The sequence below is a fragment of the Calonectris borealis genome, chromosome 7 (genome assembly GCF_964195595.1).
Source record: "Calonectris borealis chromosome 7, bCalBor7.hap1.2, whole genome shotgun sequence".
Classification (NCBI taxonomy): Eukaryota; Metazoa; Chordata; class Aves; order Procellariiformes; family Procellariidae; genus Calonectris; species Calonectris borealis.
In genome coordinates this window covers 35,081,209-35,094,018 of record NC_134318.1, presented here as the reverse complement: position 1 = coordinate 35,094,018, position 12,810 = coordinate 35,081,209, and the positions used below count along the sequence as shown (strand labels likewise).

General features: G+C 40.3%; 1 protein-coding gene across 1 annotated transcript in view; it reads left to right on the top strand.

Moving 5' to 3' along the window:
* Nucleotides 1-12,810, top strand: part of ABLIM1 (actin binding LIM protein 1) — a 110,117-nt gene that overhangs the window by 27,225 nt on the left and 70,082 nt on the right. The window contains exons 4-5 of the mRNA XM_075155132.1: nucleotides 6,016-6,142; nucleotides 7,278-7,371. Coding sequence (XP_075011233.1) covers nucleotides 6,016-6,142; nucleotides 7,278-7,371 — 221 coding nt within the window. The remainder of the gene's footprint in view (nucleotides 1-6,015; nucleotides 6,143-7,277; nucleotides 7,372-12,810) is intronic.

Sequence of the window (12,810 nt, the reverse complement as noted above, 5' to 3'; positions counted from 1 at the left end):
GGAGAAGGGACTGAGGTTGATGTCATGGGAAAAGGCTAACTTGGTGGTATGTTGCTTGCAGGGACGTTTGCAGGAGTAAGGGGTTAAAAGGTCAATTGGTTTGGCCTCCTTTGGGAAGGAGGTGTAGAAAGATCTGGAAAGAAGGGAAATTCTGTTTCCTTTTCCTGTGTAGAAGACTAACACAAATGCTTACATCGATACAGGGGGGGGAAATAAAAACTCCTGTGATAAAATAATGTTGTGTTAACAAAGTAGAGTTGGGGAAGAGCATTCATCTTTCCAAATGACTTTAAATTACATCAGATGAGGAAAGAGCTGTTTACAGTAATAAGATGCATATTAACCCGTTTCTTAAAAAGGCAAGTCAATGTTAGGCACTCACAGATGGTTAACAGGGGCTTGTGTTGCAAGCAAAGAATGCCAGTTCATGCCATTGTGATTTCTTTCCATATTTAATCAACTAAAAATTATTTTCTTTAAATGGTTATTTTGAAAATATCAATTTTTCCCAACTTGCCATTTATAATAACCTGTCAAAGCTATACTCCACTTCCCATGGGAAATTTATTTCCCTCCATTGTATGCACCCAGCCTCTTATTGTTAGATTTCAGGAGTACAAGGCTGCCCGCTGCCCATAAAGGTTTGTTTTGCCTTTAGCAAAAGGGCAATAGTGCATTTTGTTCTGACAAACATTTCCCATCTTGCATTGGCAAGGTCTGGCAGCAGATTTCACTGAAAAATTGAGTTACATACTCAGATCTAAATTCTGGATGTAAAATTCACAATATTGTATGTCCTTCTCTGACTTCCAGAACTCATCACTGCCCTGATGATCAAATGCTTATGCTTTAACCTTTGAAAGCATTTATCATATTGTAAACAGACAAAGTGGGTTTGTATTTTTACCTTTGACAGAAATATCTTGATGATCTGGAAAAGCCTGCATGGTATCGTCAAGATTTTTAGTTTTAAAAAAGGCTTTAAAAGGCATTGCCTGATCTGTGGTTAAAGGGTGACTAAGGAAAAACTCTGGTCTTCCTAACTCTATGAGAAATTATAATTACACAACCTTCAAATTGCCACAGAAGAATTATTGGGATGTAAGTTGTTTTTCAAGGTGGCTAAGAGTTATTTATGATTAGAGATTTCTTGACCTTGACTTCAGTGATAATATTTGCCTCTTTCTTCACTTCCAAATCACTGTTCCTCATAGCTCCTCATTGCTCTTTAGGTCCAGCTATGACAATGTATTTCTGTGTAAGTCCAATGAAAACTTGTTTGTTTCTTTTAAGAATTAAACTAATAGTAAAAAATCCCCCTCATTCTGCCTTGCTCTACCTGTTTCAGGGCAAAAGCCTGCTGGTGCTGTCTTTATAAAACTAGTTTACCTGTGTTTTACAGGGAGGGGAACCATAACAAAAGGAGCATAAAAAAAGTATTACTCCTGTGACTCGTAAGGGTTGTGGCAACTTCAGACTTTATCTAGACATGTGTAATGGCCATCAGGATTGAAAGGAACTTTTTGGTGACTTATGTATACATCATTAAGTCAGACTGCAATTAGCTCTCATGTAAAACTCTCCCTGCACATGACTTTGCATAACCATGTTCATAAGGACTAAAGCAGGTAAAGGTGATTTCCCTTTCATAAGTTATATGGGGTGAGCAGCGAATGTGAAATAAAGATATAATTGCTAGTAAATTTTCAAAGCAGCCCAAATGGGAGTGGCTAAAGTTGTTTGCAGTGTGCTTAGGGTTAATACAGCTGTATCAGCTCCGAGCCCACCGCCTGTGCTGTGATCAGGGCTCCCTGCTATTGGCTGAGAGCAGGGGAGGGAGGCAAGAGAAGAAAATCCAGAGCTTAATTTAGGCAGTGACGAGTGGGTTGCTGTGCAGGATGTTTCACTCCTGGATGTCTGGGGTGATACAGACGCTAAAAAGGGAAATGCATTTTCTCATCACATCTTTACAAGCAAGGTGTCATGGATGGCAGCTCACCCTGGCCTACACCTTTTAGTGAGGCTGCTTATAGCGCTTGGGGGGTGGAGGTCTTAACCATGTATAATATCATAGTGCCGTGCTACTTTCCCTTGTCCTGTCCCCCCACTTTTCCATGCTTTTGGGCTGGCTGACTCCACATCACAGCCCTTTTGTCCAGGCGTTGGCATTTGCTTTTGTATCTGGACACATCAAATATGACACCCTTCTGGGCTATTTTATTCCCGAGCTGGAGCTTAAATATGTTAGGATATATCTTCAGATTGAGCAGGCCTAGCCAGAGTATGTGAAAGACACAACAGGTATGTTCAAGCATCTCTGGCAGGGAATTGTGTAAGAAGCTTTTGCTTGGCTAAAAAATGATGCTGTCAGCTAATGCTGTTATGAGAGAGAGTGAATTTGATTTTTATACACCATGTCTGAGCAAGTGGACATTGCTTGTGGAAGCTGCAGCTGCTGGCGTCACAGGCAGCCCAGGGAGGCTACATCGTGATTTGGGTAATTATATGTCCAGTGCTCTCAGATACAATCTTTTTTCCCCCACTTAGGATGGATTTTGGGGGAATACATTATTTTCCTGACATTCCTGGATAACCTTCTAATGATCAGGTTCTTATTGAAGTCATACTGCAGTACTTTTATTGAGAAATGGCTGTCATATAGCTGAAGATTCTGGGCATGGACACAATACATATGAACATGTATTACTTCCCATTTCTTAGGAGGATCAGTGGAATGTCTAGTCTTAAGTCTTCCTTCAGCTCAAATGTAATTCCACATAGTGTTTTTTTGTAGTATACTTTTCTTTAGATCATAAGTGCATATAGGAACTGTACTGCTCACTCTGCATTTTAACCAGTACACTGCACTTTCCTCCTCCTCCTCTTTGTTATACTGGCACAACTGAATATGTGGATGTCCAAGGAATGGGACCAGGGAAGAATCCGGGTTACATGACAAAAAGAAAGCACAAGAAAGCTCAAGATCAAGGGGTACAGTCTGTTAGACTCAGGTATGAAGCCAGAGAGAACCATGGTGGGAACCATTGCACAAAATTTTGGGAAGGGTTTTCAGATTTTTTAGTGGAAGTCTGCTCTGGCATATGGTTGTGGACCGCTAGTCTTACCTCATGGCCCTTTTATTTGCAGCATGTGCTGGTTGTAGGTTAGGCTGATGTAGATTGTGTGATACTGAGATCCTGCCTGCATATGCTGTGTGCTGATGACATTCAACTAAAGGCTTTAATGTGCCTCATGCAGGCCTGAGATCATAAATGGCTTTTATTTAGAATTTGGATGAACAAATGGTGTTTTCTTAGCCCAGCCCAGCCCTATTTGCTTTCAGTTTTAGGAAATAATGATAATTGCTAGCTTTTCATGTATATACCCAACTGTTTTGCCAGAGTTAAAATCAGGTTTAGTTAAAAGCTATCTCAGCCTAACAAGGCAGTACTAGGCTATTAGTTTACTTTGATTCTAGACATTCAGCATACCAGTGATATTAGCAGAACGGAAATAATGATGTTAATTTACTCTTGCAAAACACTTCAAGGAACCCAGAAAGAGTAAGTAAATGTCATTGTTGCTATTGAATGATAAAAGCATGTTGTCAAGCCCTTGTATCACACATGAGCACAAGAGTAAGTGTGGCAACATCACCTTTGGCTTACAAGAAGCAATTAAACAGGTAGAGATACTTCATGGATCCTTACTTCCTCCATGTAACTGGTTTTGGCACCAATAAAGATGTTGGACTAGGAAGACCTTTTGTGTAAGGCAATTTTTCTATTCTGACTACTTCAGAAATTCAGTTAGTAGCAAAACTAAGTGCTTTAAAAATCTCTTACTTGGTTCCATATTGGAGCAATTTCAGCTTCACAGAAGCTTCTTGGATAAAGCTGAAAAAAGCATGGAAAATACAGCAGATTTTTTGAGGGATTACTGTAACAGGGAATGTATCACAGTTTGGCAGGACCCCAGGCCAGGAATGTGGAAGCTGGCACACTAGGGAGAAGCAGTAGTGCTAGGAAGCTGAGAAACGGGTGCTGTTTAAAACTGCAGTGCAGCACCCACTGAGACTGGAGGAAAGATCCCATTTGTTGTCACAACTGGAAGGCAAATTCCATGGTTTCAGATTCAGCATAAGAAAATGCAGGCTGGAAGGGATCTCAAGAGATGATGTAGTATCCTCCCAAAACCAAAGGCAAGATCAGCGTACCAAAGCCATGCTGACAGATGTTTGCTTGTCCCCTCCTCAACCGCATGTGGGAAATTCCAGAGCCTTCCTCCGTGACTTGTTCCAGCCTTTGCTGTCGTTATGGAGTGGCATGGAGCCTTGAGCTGGCACGGAAGAGCAGAGGGATCCATTACATGCTGTCAGTCCTTGTCATTTCATTATTTCAGTTTGTAACATTTGTCCTCTAGAGCACAGTCCTGGTATTAGGACATCTCAGGGTTGCTTTTCAAGTCCAAGTCGTGTCAACAGTCTGTGACTAGCATTTTAACACAAGATACCATGGTGCTTAGTCCCTTTTTTAAAGGGATTTGAGGAGAAGAACGTTGACAGAAAGAGGCACGTGCTGCAGATGGTGACCTGGATAGCAGGAATGCACAGCATATATTTGGGGCTCTCTTGGCCTGTTATCCAGCAAACAAAAGTCAGTTCCTTTAGTGACAAAGGAGTGACTCTCCTCTCATTATCTGTTGTAATAATAAACTTGGACTCTCTTTTGCAAGGTGTGGTGTTGCCTGGGCTGTCAACCCATGAGGAGATGAAGGTTTTCAGGCTATACCTGTTCAGTCAGCTTGGGCAGTGCAGCCAGGATAACCTTTTCCCTGGTGCCTGGGCTTTAACTGCTCAGATTGCTCTGTTCCTGTTGGTCTTGGTTTGTTGCTATTTTTTGATATTTGAGGTGTGTGGAGAGGATGTTACAGTCACCAAAGGAACACTGAGTTTGGGGATAATAAAATATGGAAAATCCTTTGTTCCAGGCTGTCTCCTCTGTGGCTTCCATGTGTGCCTCAGCTGATGGGCATTCCCTTTCTGCTTCACTGGTCTTCCAGGCCTTCCCTTCCCTCAGTCTCTCTGTCCCCTGAGGCTGGGCACAGAAGCTGTCACACAATCCTTGCAGTGCAGTACTGTCTGCCACATCAGTCTCTTCAGATCTTACCATGTGCTGAATTACCTTTTACCAGGAAATTTCTTTGAATGGAGAGTAGTGGGAGCTTGGGGCTGAGCCAAAGATTTCTGATGTGACATAAGTCATTGTGGCATCCTCTGGGACAGAGGGCATTCAATGCTCCTGGCTTCAGGTTCGCGTTCTGCCATCAGAGTCTTTCAGAATCACAGTGAAAAGTGAGTGTTGACTACCAAGGTAGTACCAAGATCCCTGAGCGAGACACCATGAGAACTGGTTTCCCACACCTGCAGGTGGAAGACAATATGCCCTGCCATGCAGCCTTCACTGCTGTCGTACTGCTGTCACCCTTGCCTTGGGCCCTCCCTGAAAAAAGGTCTTTCCCCCTGGTCCCGGCTGAGATGTGCCACCGCCCCGGAGTTGGGTGGACACATTGGGCTTTGCTGCCACCCAACGGGGAAATGCAGCAATCCTGATGGTGCTCACTCAGGCCTCCTTATTTAGCTTCATGTAAGCAGTCACGATCTTGCTAAAGCAAAACGAGAAAAGACGCTGATTGCTTTAGAAGACAGGAACTTTTTGCAGTGATGATTTTTGTAGCTCATTCCTAACGAAGTCTGAAGTTTGTACAGAGCTTGCCTGGCAGTCTTTGAATCATAAACAGCATGAAAAACAGAAGAGGTACTTTCCCTCTTCTACTGAGTATGTCTATAATGACGAAGATCGAATCTTTGTACAGGACCTGGGAAGTGTTTGAGGAAAGGAAGATGTACCTTTGTATTGCTGTGTAATTCTCCCCTTTGGTTATCGAGTGTGGCATCAATGGGTGGGTGGTTAATGAGGTAACTGACAAGAAGTGCATTTCTTTGTTTATTTGCAGATTGTGCTGGCTGTGGAAGAGACATAAAAAATGGACAAGCATTGCTAGCTCTGGATAAGCAGTGGCACCTGGGGTGCTTTAAGTGCAAGGCCTGCGGGAAGGTCCTGACTGGGGAATACATCAGCAAGTAAGTAACCTCTGCATCTTTCTGCACTCTTGGCATGAGTTCTTGTTGCCAATGGAGATGAGCTTGCAGCGAAGTTCACCTTTCGAAATCCAGCTTTGACCACCTTTCCGTATACACCAAAATCTTTGTTCCCAGTGAGAGCTGAGTTGGGAAAGGAAAGTAAACTGAAAAGTGCAACTGAAAGGTGGTGTTTAATGATAACAGTCTATGTTTAATACCAATACGGAAAGGGGTGTATCTCCATGTTCCACAAAAGATTAAGTGAATTCCTGCATGTGTTTTCTGTGTTAGCCAGATTTTGCTTTTTGAGGGAAAAAAGTAGGAACCTGTCCATTGTTTGCCTTTGCTAGAAAATAGAGTAAATGTGATTATGTGATTGACCTGACACTGTGTTTCTCATCTCCATATAAGAAACTAATGAAGAGAGTTTTGAGCGAAAGGAAGCGTAGAGGAAGAAAATGGGGAAAAGTGGTGTAATGATAAAATAGAGGGAATGAAGATACAGTCTCTGTTCCCTCCTTCAAGCATATAACAAAGAGAAAAAATAGGGAAACAATTTATGTTTTACAAACCTGTCATTAAGGGGTGTATAATATTTAATAAAAAGTAGCATCTGTAATTCCTCAAAAAAAGTTCAGTGCCCAAGAAATACTCCTAAGCTGAATAGTGCTTCCACTTCTACTGTATGTTCCTTGTTCATACCAAAAAACTACATAATCTTACACTTAAAAGTAACTGCTTATACACTTGCAGACTACGAAAGATTTTTTTGCTGAAGTGAACAAAAAATACCTGCCTATGATTAAGACTGTGATCTCCTCTCCACTGATAGCTCCACTGATTTCCTAGAATTGCACCTCCTGTAGGTGTAGAGAGTCTGTTCTAAAGAATGCGATTTACTTCAGTGGTTTGTACTCAATGCCTTTTCTTAATGGGAATTTAAGGAATAATTCTAAGAGGCACTAATGAGAATATGATTTTTTTTCTTCTACCACAAAATATTTCCCTTGAATCCTCTGCCATTTGCCTATTGCTGTGTGTAGGAGTTCCAGGCTGAAGACAAGGGAAGAGTGTAAGTCATGCTGTAACCTGTTTATTGAAAGGTGGCTTGTAATTTGTGGATTTTCTTTTTCAGAGATGGTGCTCCTTATTGTGAAAAGGATTATCAAGTTCTTTTTGGAGTCAAATGTGAAGCATGTCACCAGTTCATTACTGGGAAAGTTCTAGAGGTAGGTGTTTTGTAAACTAGAGTTTAAGAATTGGGCCATGTGCCGTTATGTCCTCATGCAACTGCAGAGAATACAAAAATCCTCATAGGAAAGTTTTTTCTGCTGATTTTAGAGCGAAGTTGCTAATTTTCAGAAATATTTTCAGTGTTTTAGCTTTGCAGTCATCAGGAAAAGTATGTGATAGGGAATTAATTGAGCTAGTTTCTATGGATCTGTGGTTTCTATGTTTCTCTTTTAATGATGGTATGCAAAGTCTTTTGCATTGCTTATTCTGTGTCAGATTTGATATATTTATAGAGGTAATTTGAGTATTTGAGGATCAGAATCACCTTTGGCAACCATAAGTTTGGCATGAGATTTCTCTTCTCACATGAGGCCAGGTGATCTGAATGATGCTGAGAAGGTAAGAGGGAGAAATTTGAGAGGTAAATTATATATTCAGAAACGAGAAGGCAGAAGACATCTGAACCATCTCTTTTGTTGAGTCTTAGTTGGAGTCCTCAACATTCTCATTGAAACTGGCCAAATCTTTTTAGAGATGTGTATCTTTTGTTGTCAGTACTGATCTCCATCTCCCATGGCTGTGATGAGTCCCCTTTGAACTGGAGTCCTTGAACTATGCATGGATCCCTCTGTGTCATCACTGAAATGTTTAAGGGGCAAAAATGCAGAGGACCTTCCTTGTCACACTGTCATTGAGATATGAGAAGCAAAACTGTTATCTCCTTTCCCTGCAGGAAACTCTGTTCAATGGAAAGAACCTAAGTTTTGAGCTCAGGTCTGGAGCTGGGCTGTATGGCTTGACTCCAGCTTTAGTGATTTTTAATAGTCCACTTTTCCTGGGAAAAAACCCTTTATATAATAAAGTTTGTGGAAGAAATGGGGAACAATGAAGAACTTCAGTTTCAGGTGTATTTTGTGAAAAAGAAACTGGATGTGTTTATGTTTTACAGTGAATAACAGAAAATAAACCTGAAAGTGTTACAGAAATAAAAGCAGCTGGAATTTGCTACTGGATGTATATTACAGGTTCTCTTCTTTGTGTCCCATTTACTACAGATATAAGACTGTGTCAGCCGTCGTTTGAGAAGTTTCAGGTTTGACTTAAAGTGGTAACAGCCTGTGGTTTTAGTTCTGGAGGTTTCTCTGGTTCAGTATTCAGAATATTAACCAGGGTGGTAGCCACCAAATGAGGGACGCGGAACGTGTGTGGACATCCGGTGCATTTGTCACTGCATCTACTGGAAGGAAGTACAATTTTTTAATTAGCCAGGCTCTTAGTCTGCCTCCTTTGCAATGTGTATCTAATTCCTTTGGAGAACCACATAGATAATTAGTGAGAACAGTCTGAGTTTTCCCTGGAGTAGGAAGGCTGTGTCTGTGGCTTTAATCTAGTGGTCTGCTACCATCTGCTTATCTATTCCTGTCTACTGATGAGTGTTTCAGTTTAGTAGTATGTATTGGTTACACCATAGTTGCATTCCAGTGCAGGAAGCACTGCAGGAGAGAATTGGATTTGTGAAGCATAAAATAATTCTAAAATTATTTTAGATGCACATGATAGGTGCTCTAACCTACAAGCTGCAACCTATTCAGAGGCATGGAGATGAAAATGATAAAAGAGAAGGTTATTGGAGCCTGTGGAGAGCTGGGAAGAAATAAGCTATTCCTATTTGGAGCCTTTGGAGCAAGGTTGCACTCATGTTACTCTTCCTAGCATCAGTGAGAAAGAAACCTAGCTTTTTGAGAGGATCATGAGCTGTATCCTTTCAGAACTGAATAAGTTGAGACTAAGGAAAGATTAGTGCAATTGAACTAGGACTTAGCTGTCCATCATAATCTAAGCTAAAGTTCAGGTTATCAGAGACATTGTGTTCCAGGCAGAACCTTGATGCAGTCATTTTGGTCCCAAGGTTGGTTTCTTGCTCCATAGTTCTTACTCTTCTGATGGCTATTTATTATCAGAAGAAGAGACAACATTTTGCTGAAGCAATGAAACATGGCCAACCTCTTGCAAGGATCCACCTCTTCTAAGAGTCAAAATCAGATAAAAAAAGATAAAGATTTTTCCATTTTACCTAGCTCCTGCAGAATCAGAATATGCTGATAAATTAGAAACAGACCCTTTGAATGATCTGAACAATACATGGAAATATTAAGCATGCTAAGTTCTGGGTAAGACTAGAAATTTTGCTTGAATATTTGTGGCTCCCATTGATTATCAGAGGCACAACCCATAATAATACAGTAGAGGGCAGCAGTAGTTCTCAATATGTAAGTAAGATCAAACTCCTCTAAAGCCTGTAGAATTATTCATATAGTGCAACTCTTTCCTGATCTGTTTAAATGACATTTGAAGGCTGACTGCTATCTGAAAGGTGTAGATTGGACAAGTCCTTAAAAACTTTCACCAAAAAAATTAGTACGGTGTAGTCAGGGCGGCCATTCAGACATTGGCTTAACTGCATTACAGTATGTATTAACAACCTGGGTAGTCCATGAATAGAGTTCTCCAGGTATCATCTGTGAATGCAGATGCAGGAGAGACATTCAAGCACTTTCTGTCATTAGGTGGTGCTTGAAAAGATTAGAAGATACAGGTGAGCAGCTAAGGTTCAATAATCAGAGCAATTTATCAGAACTGTGGGCTCGTTTCTTGGCTCGTCCTAGAACCTTTTACACTGTCAGAGATGCAAAGTTCCAAAGGGGCAGTACTAATGCCTTTAAATTAGACTAAAGGAACCAGTAAGTCAAAACTTAGGCTGAGAAAATCATGTGTCGTCACGTGTGTCCCCTTTGGGCAGAGAAGGTAGTCTAAAGGATGGGTTCAGAGCATGACATAAATCCTCTGGTAACAACGGAGATGAGAGATCGGAAGCAGCGACGGGGCCATGAAGATAATTCACAGAACAGGATGCCAGAGTTCGGCGAGGGCTGCAGACCTGTTTGAGGCAGGACAATTAACAATCTCCTTATCTAGTACAGGAAATCACCCACAACCTTTCAGTACACCTGCAGTTTTAATTTAGATGACACATGAGACTCTCACAGGAGGATTACTGTCTTCCCTCTTTGTTTTCTTTGGCAACATTTCTTTGGCAAATTTGGGTATTTTTGATGATTTGTATTATGTGGGTTGTCTCTTGTCCTGCTGCCTCTTTTGGGGAGGAAACCACATTCTTCGTGTGATGTAGCACAGTTGTAGGAACTGTCTAGATAGCGACTATGGCATCACTGACCAGCCCAAGTTATACCTACTAATGTCCATTGGGAAAAAAAGGAAAACATTCCTTTGTTAGGAAAAATGGTTGTAGTAAATTCACTGATCAGTATCTTTCATTTTATTTGTCAATAAAATGATTTGTTATGTCAGGAGCAGAGTATACTATTTCATCATCTTCATCCAAAGAAATAATTAGAAGTGATTGGAGGGAAGTATATAGTACATTGTATACAAACACTTCCCTCTAATGGATCAGAAGTGATTAGCAGCATGCCATTGTAGTGCTGCTTTATTTTCTGCATATTACATCTGGAGCTGCTTATTTCTTCTATAGAAGAATATTCGCGGCTTGTCTGTTGAAAGATGCCCATCTGATCCTAATCCTGCAGATTTCTGTGTAGACATGTGTAACTCCACAAATCTAAGTAAACTTTAGCACATATTTAGCTATTTGAAAGATGCTGGCCTAAATAATTTTTGTCTAATGTGGTTATCATACACAATGTAATTATTCCTCCAGGGCTTAATTCAAAATATGTTAAATCAATGAGACTTCAGAGAATGGTGGATCATGGCTATATCCATGTAATTCATCTCTGCTCATCCAAAGTGTGTTACAAAACTTCTTAGTAGTATTCTTTTAGTTCTGCAGAAAGAAGACATTAGGGCAGAAACAGGTGGATAATTTGCATGAAATCATACAGAAAGCCCGAGAATAAGATTCGGGTCTTACGATTTTCACTTCTTTTGGCTGTTACTGATATGAAGAGGATTTGATCTCATGATCTAGAGATCGAGATATATATATATCTACTATCAAATCCCTCAACCATCTTGCTACTCTATCTATTTATTTTTATAATACTACTTGCTTAATATTCATTTGCAAATAAAAAGCAACTGTGTGATTTCTCCTGGCTGTGCATAGTTCCTGTTCTGATGGGCTGCTGCCTGCCCTGTGTTTGTTTCCTGTGCACTGTTGAAACTTGCACCCCACCTTGTGAGCAGTGGCATAATGCCATTTTAACAGATGGACCTGAAAAGAGAAATGCCAGGGCACCAGAAGGCTCCCTTGACTTCAGCCTGCAAGGTCAAGTTCTAAATGTGTTTTTGATATTGTAATTTATGCTGAACTTCCCCTGATTTTAAAGAGGAGTAGTAATTTAAGATGTGGTATTTAATGTGAAGGAGGTTTAGTACTTGTAGATATTGTTACTTTAATGTGCCAGAATCTTAAGATGTCTCATCTGTGCTGCAACTAACTCTGAAAGATGTCAATTCTGAGACACCTTGACTTCTGAAGTTAGAAATAAATAATAATAATTATGGGGGAAAAACCCAAACAGCGAAAGTGGCTATGGTTGTGTAAAGAAACTGTATCCGTATTTAAGAGGCAAAGAATGTGAGCCAGAGGAGTCTGTAAGTTTCTTCCAAGTATTGTTTTCAGAGCTAGATTTAGAAACCTGTGCTCTGAGAGGTTCAGAGAAGTTTCTGCTCATTCTTTACATGTGAATGAGTCTGTTCTAAATAAATGACAGTAGCAACATTGCTGGTTCCCATACAACTGTAAATGATTTATTCGAACAACACCTGTTTATGTTGTCCAAGGATGTGCCTTCTGCCAACACTTAACCATGCTAGCAGCTTTGCTCATATGAGTATTAGTGTTCAGATGCTTCAGTTGATTGACATTCAGGGAAACTCAGTAGCCTACATGTTTAAGTAATTTATTTTAAGGAGATTTAGGCTTATAGCTCATGTGAAAACGTCACCCTTCTCTGCAAAGATCCATGAAGTACAGAGTTTACTTTGGTACTTCAGTACATTCATGGGTCTGGTCCTGTGTTCTTATACCAGTATGCTTTCTAGATTGAGGAACCATGTATAGAATCTCTTAAAACAACCAGATTTATTTCAATTCCATTCAGAAATGTTAAATGAAAGACTAACTTACATTCTTCTGCTGAATGAAATATTTAGCAAGGCTGTTTGCATAGTAGTTATGCAGGAAGTATCTCAAAATGTGTCATTTACTGGATTTTAATGATGCAACCTGTACTGGTAATACAGGTTGAGGTGATGTAAAATCTTAAACACTTTTATAAATGAAGCAATTGATGAATTGAACAAAGACTGGTGATATGATGGATCCAAATGGGTTTGGTTTTGGTGGTATGTTAAAGTTGTGATAAAATAATATCTCTGAAGAATGTATT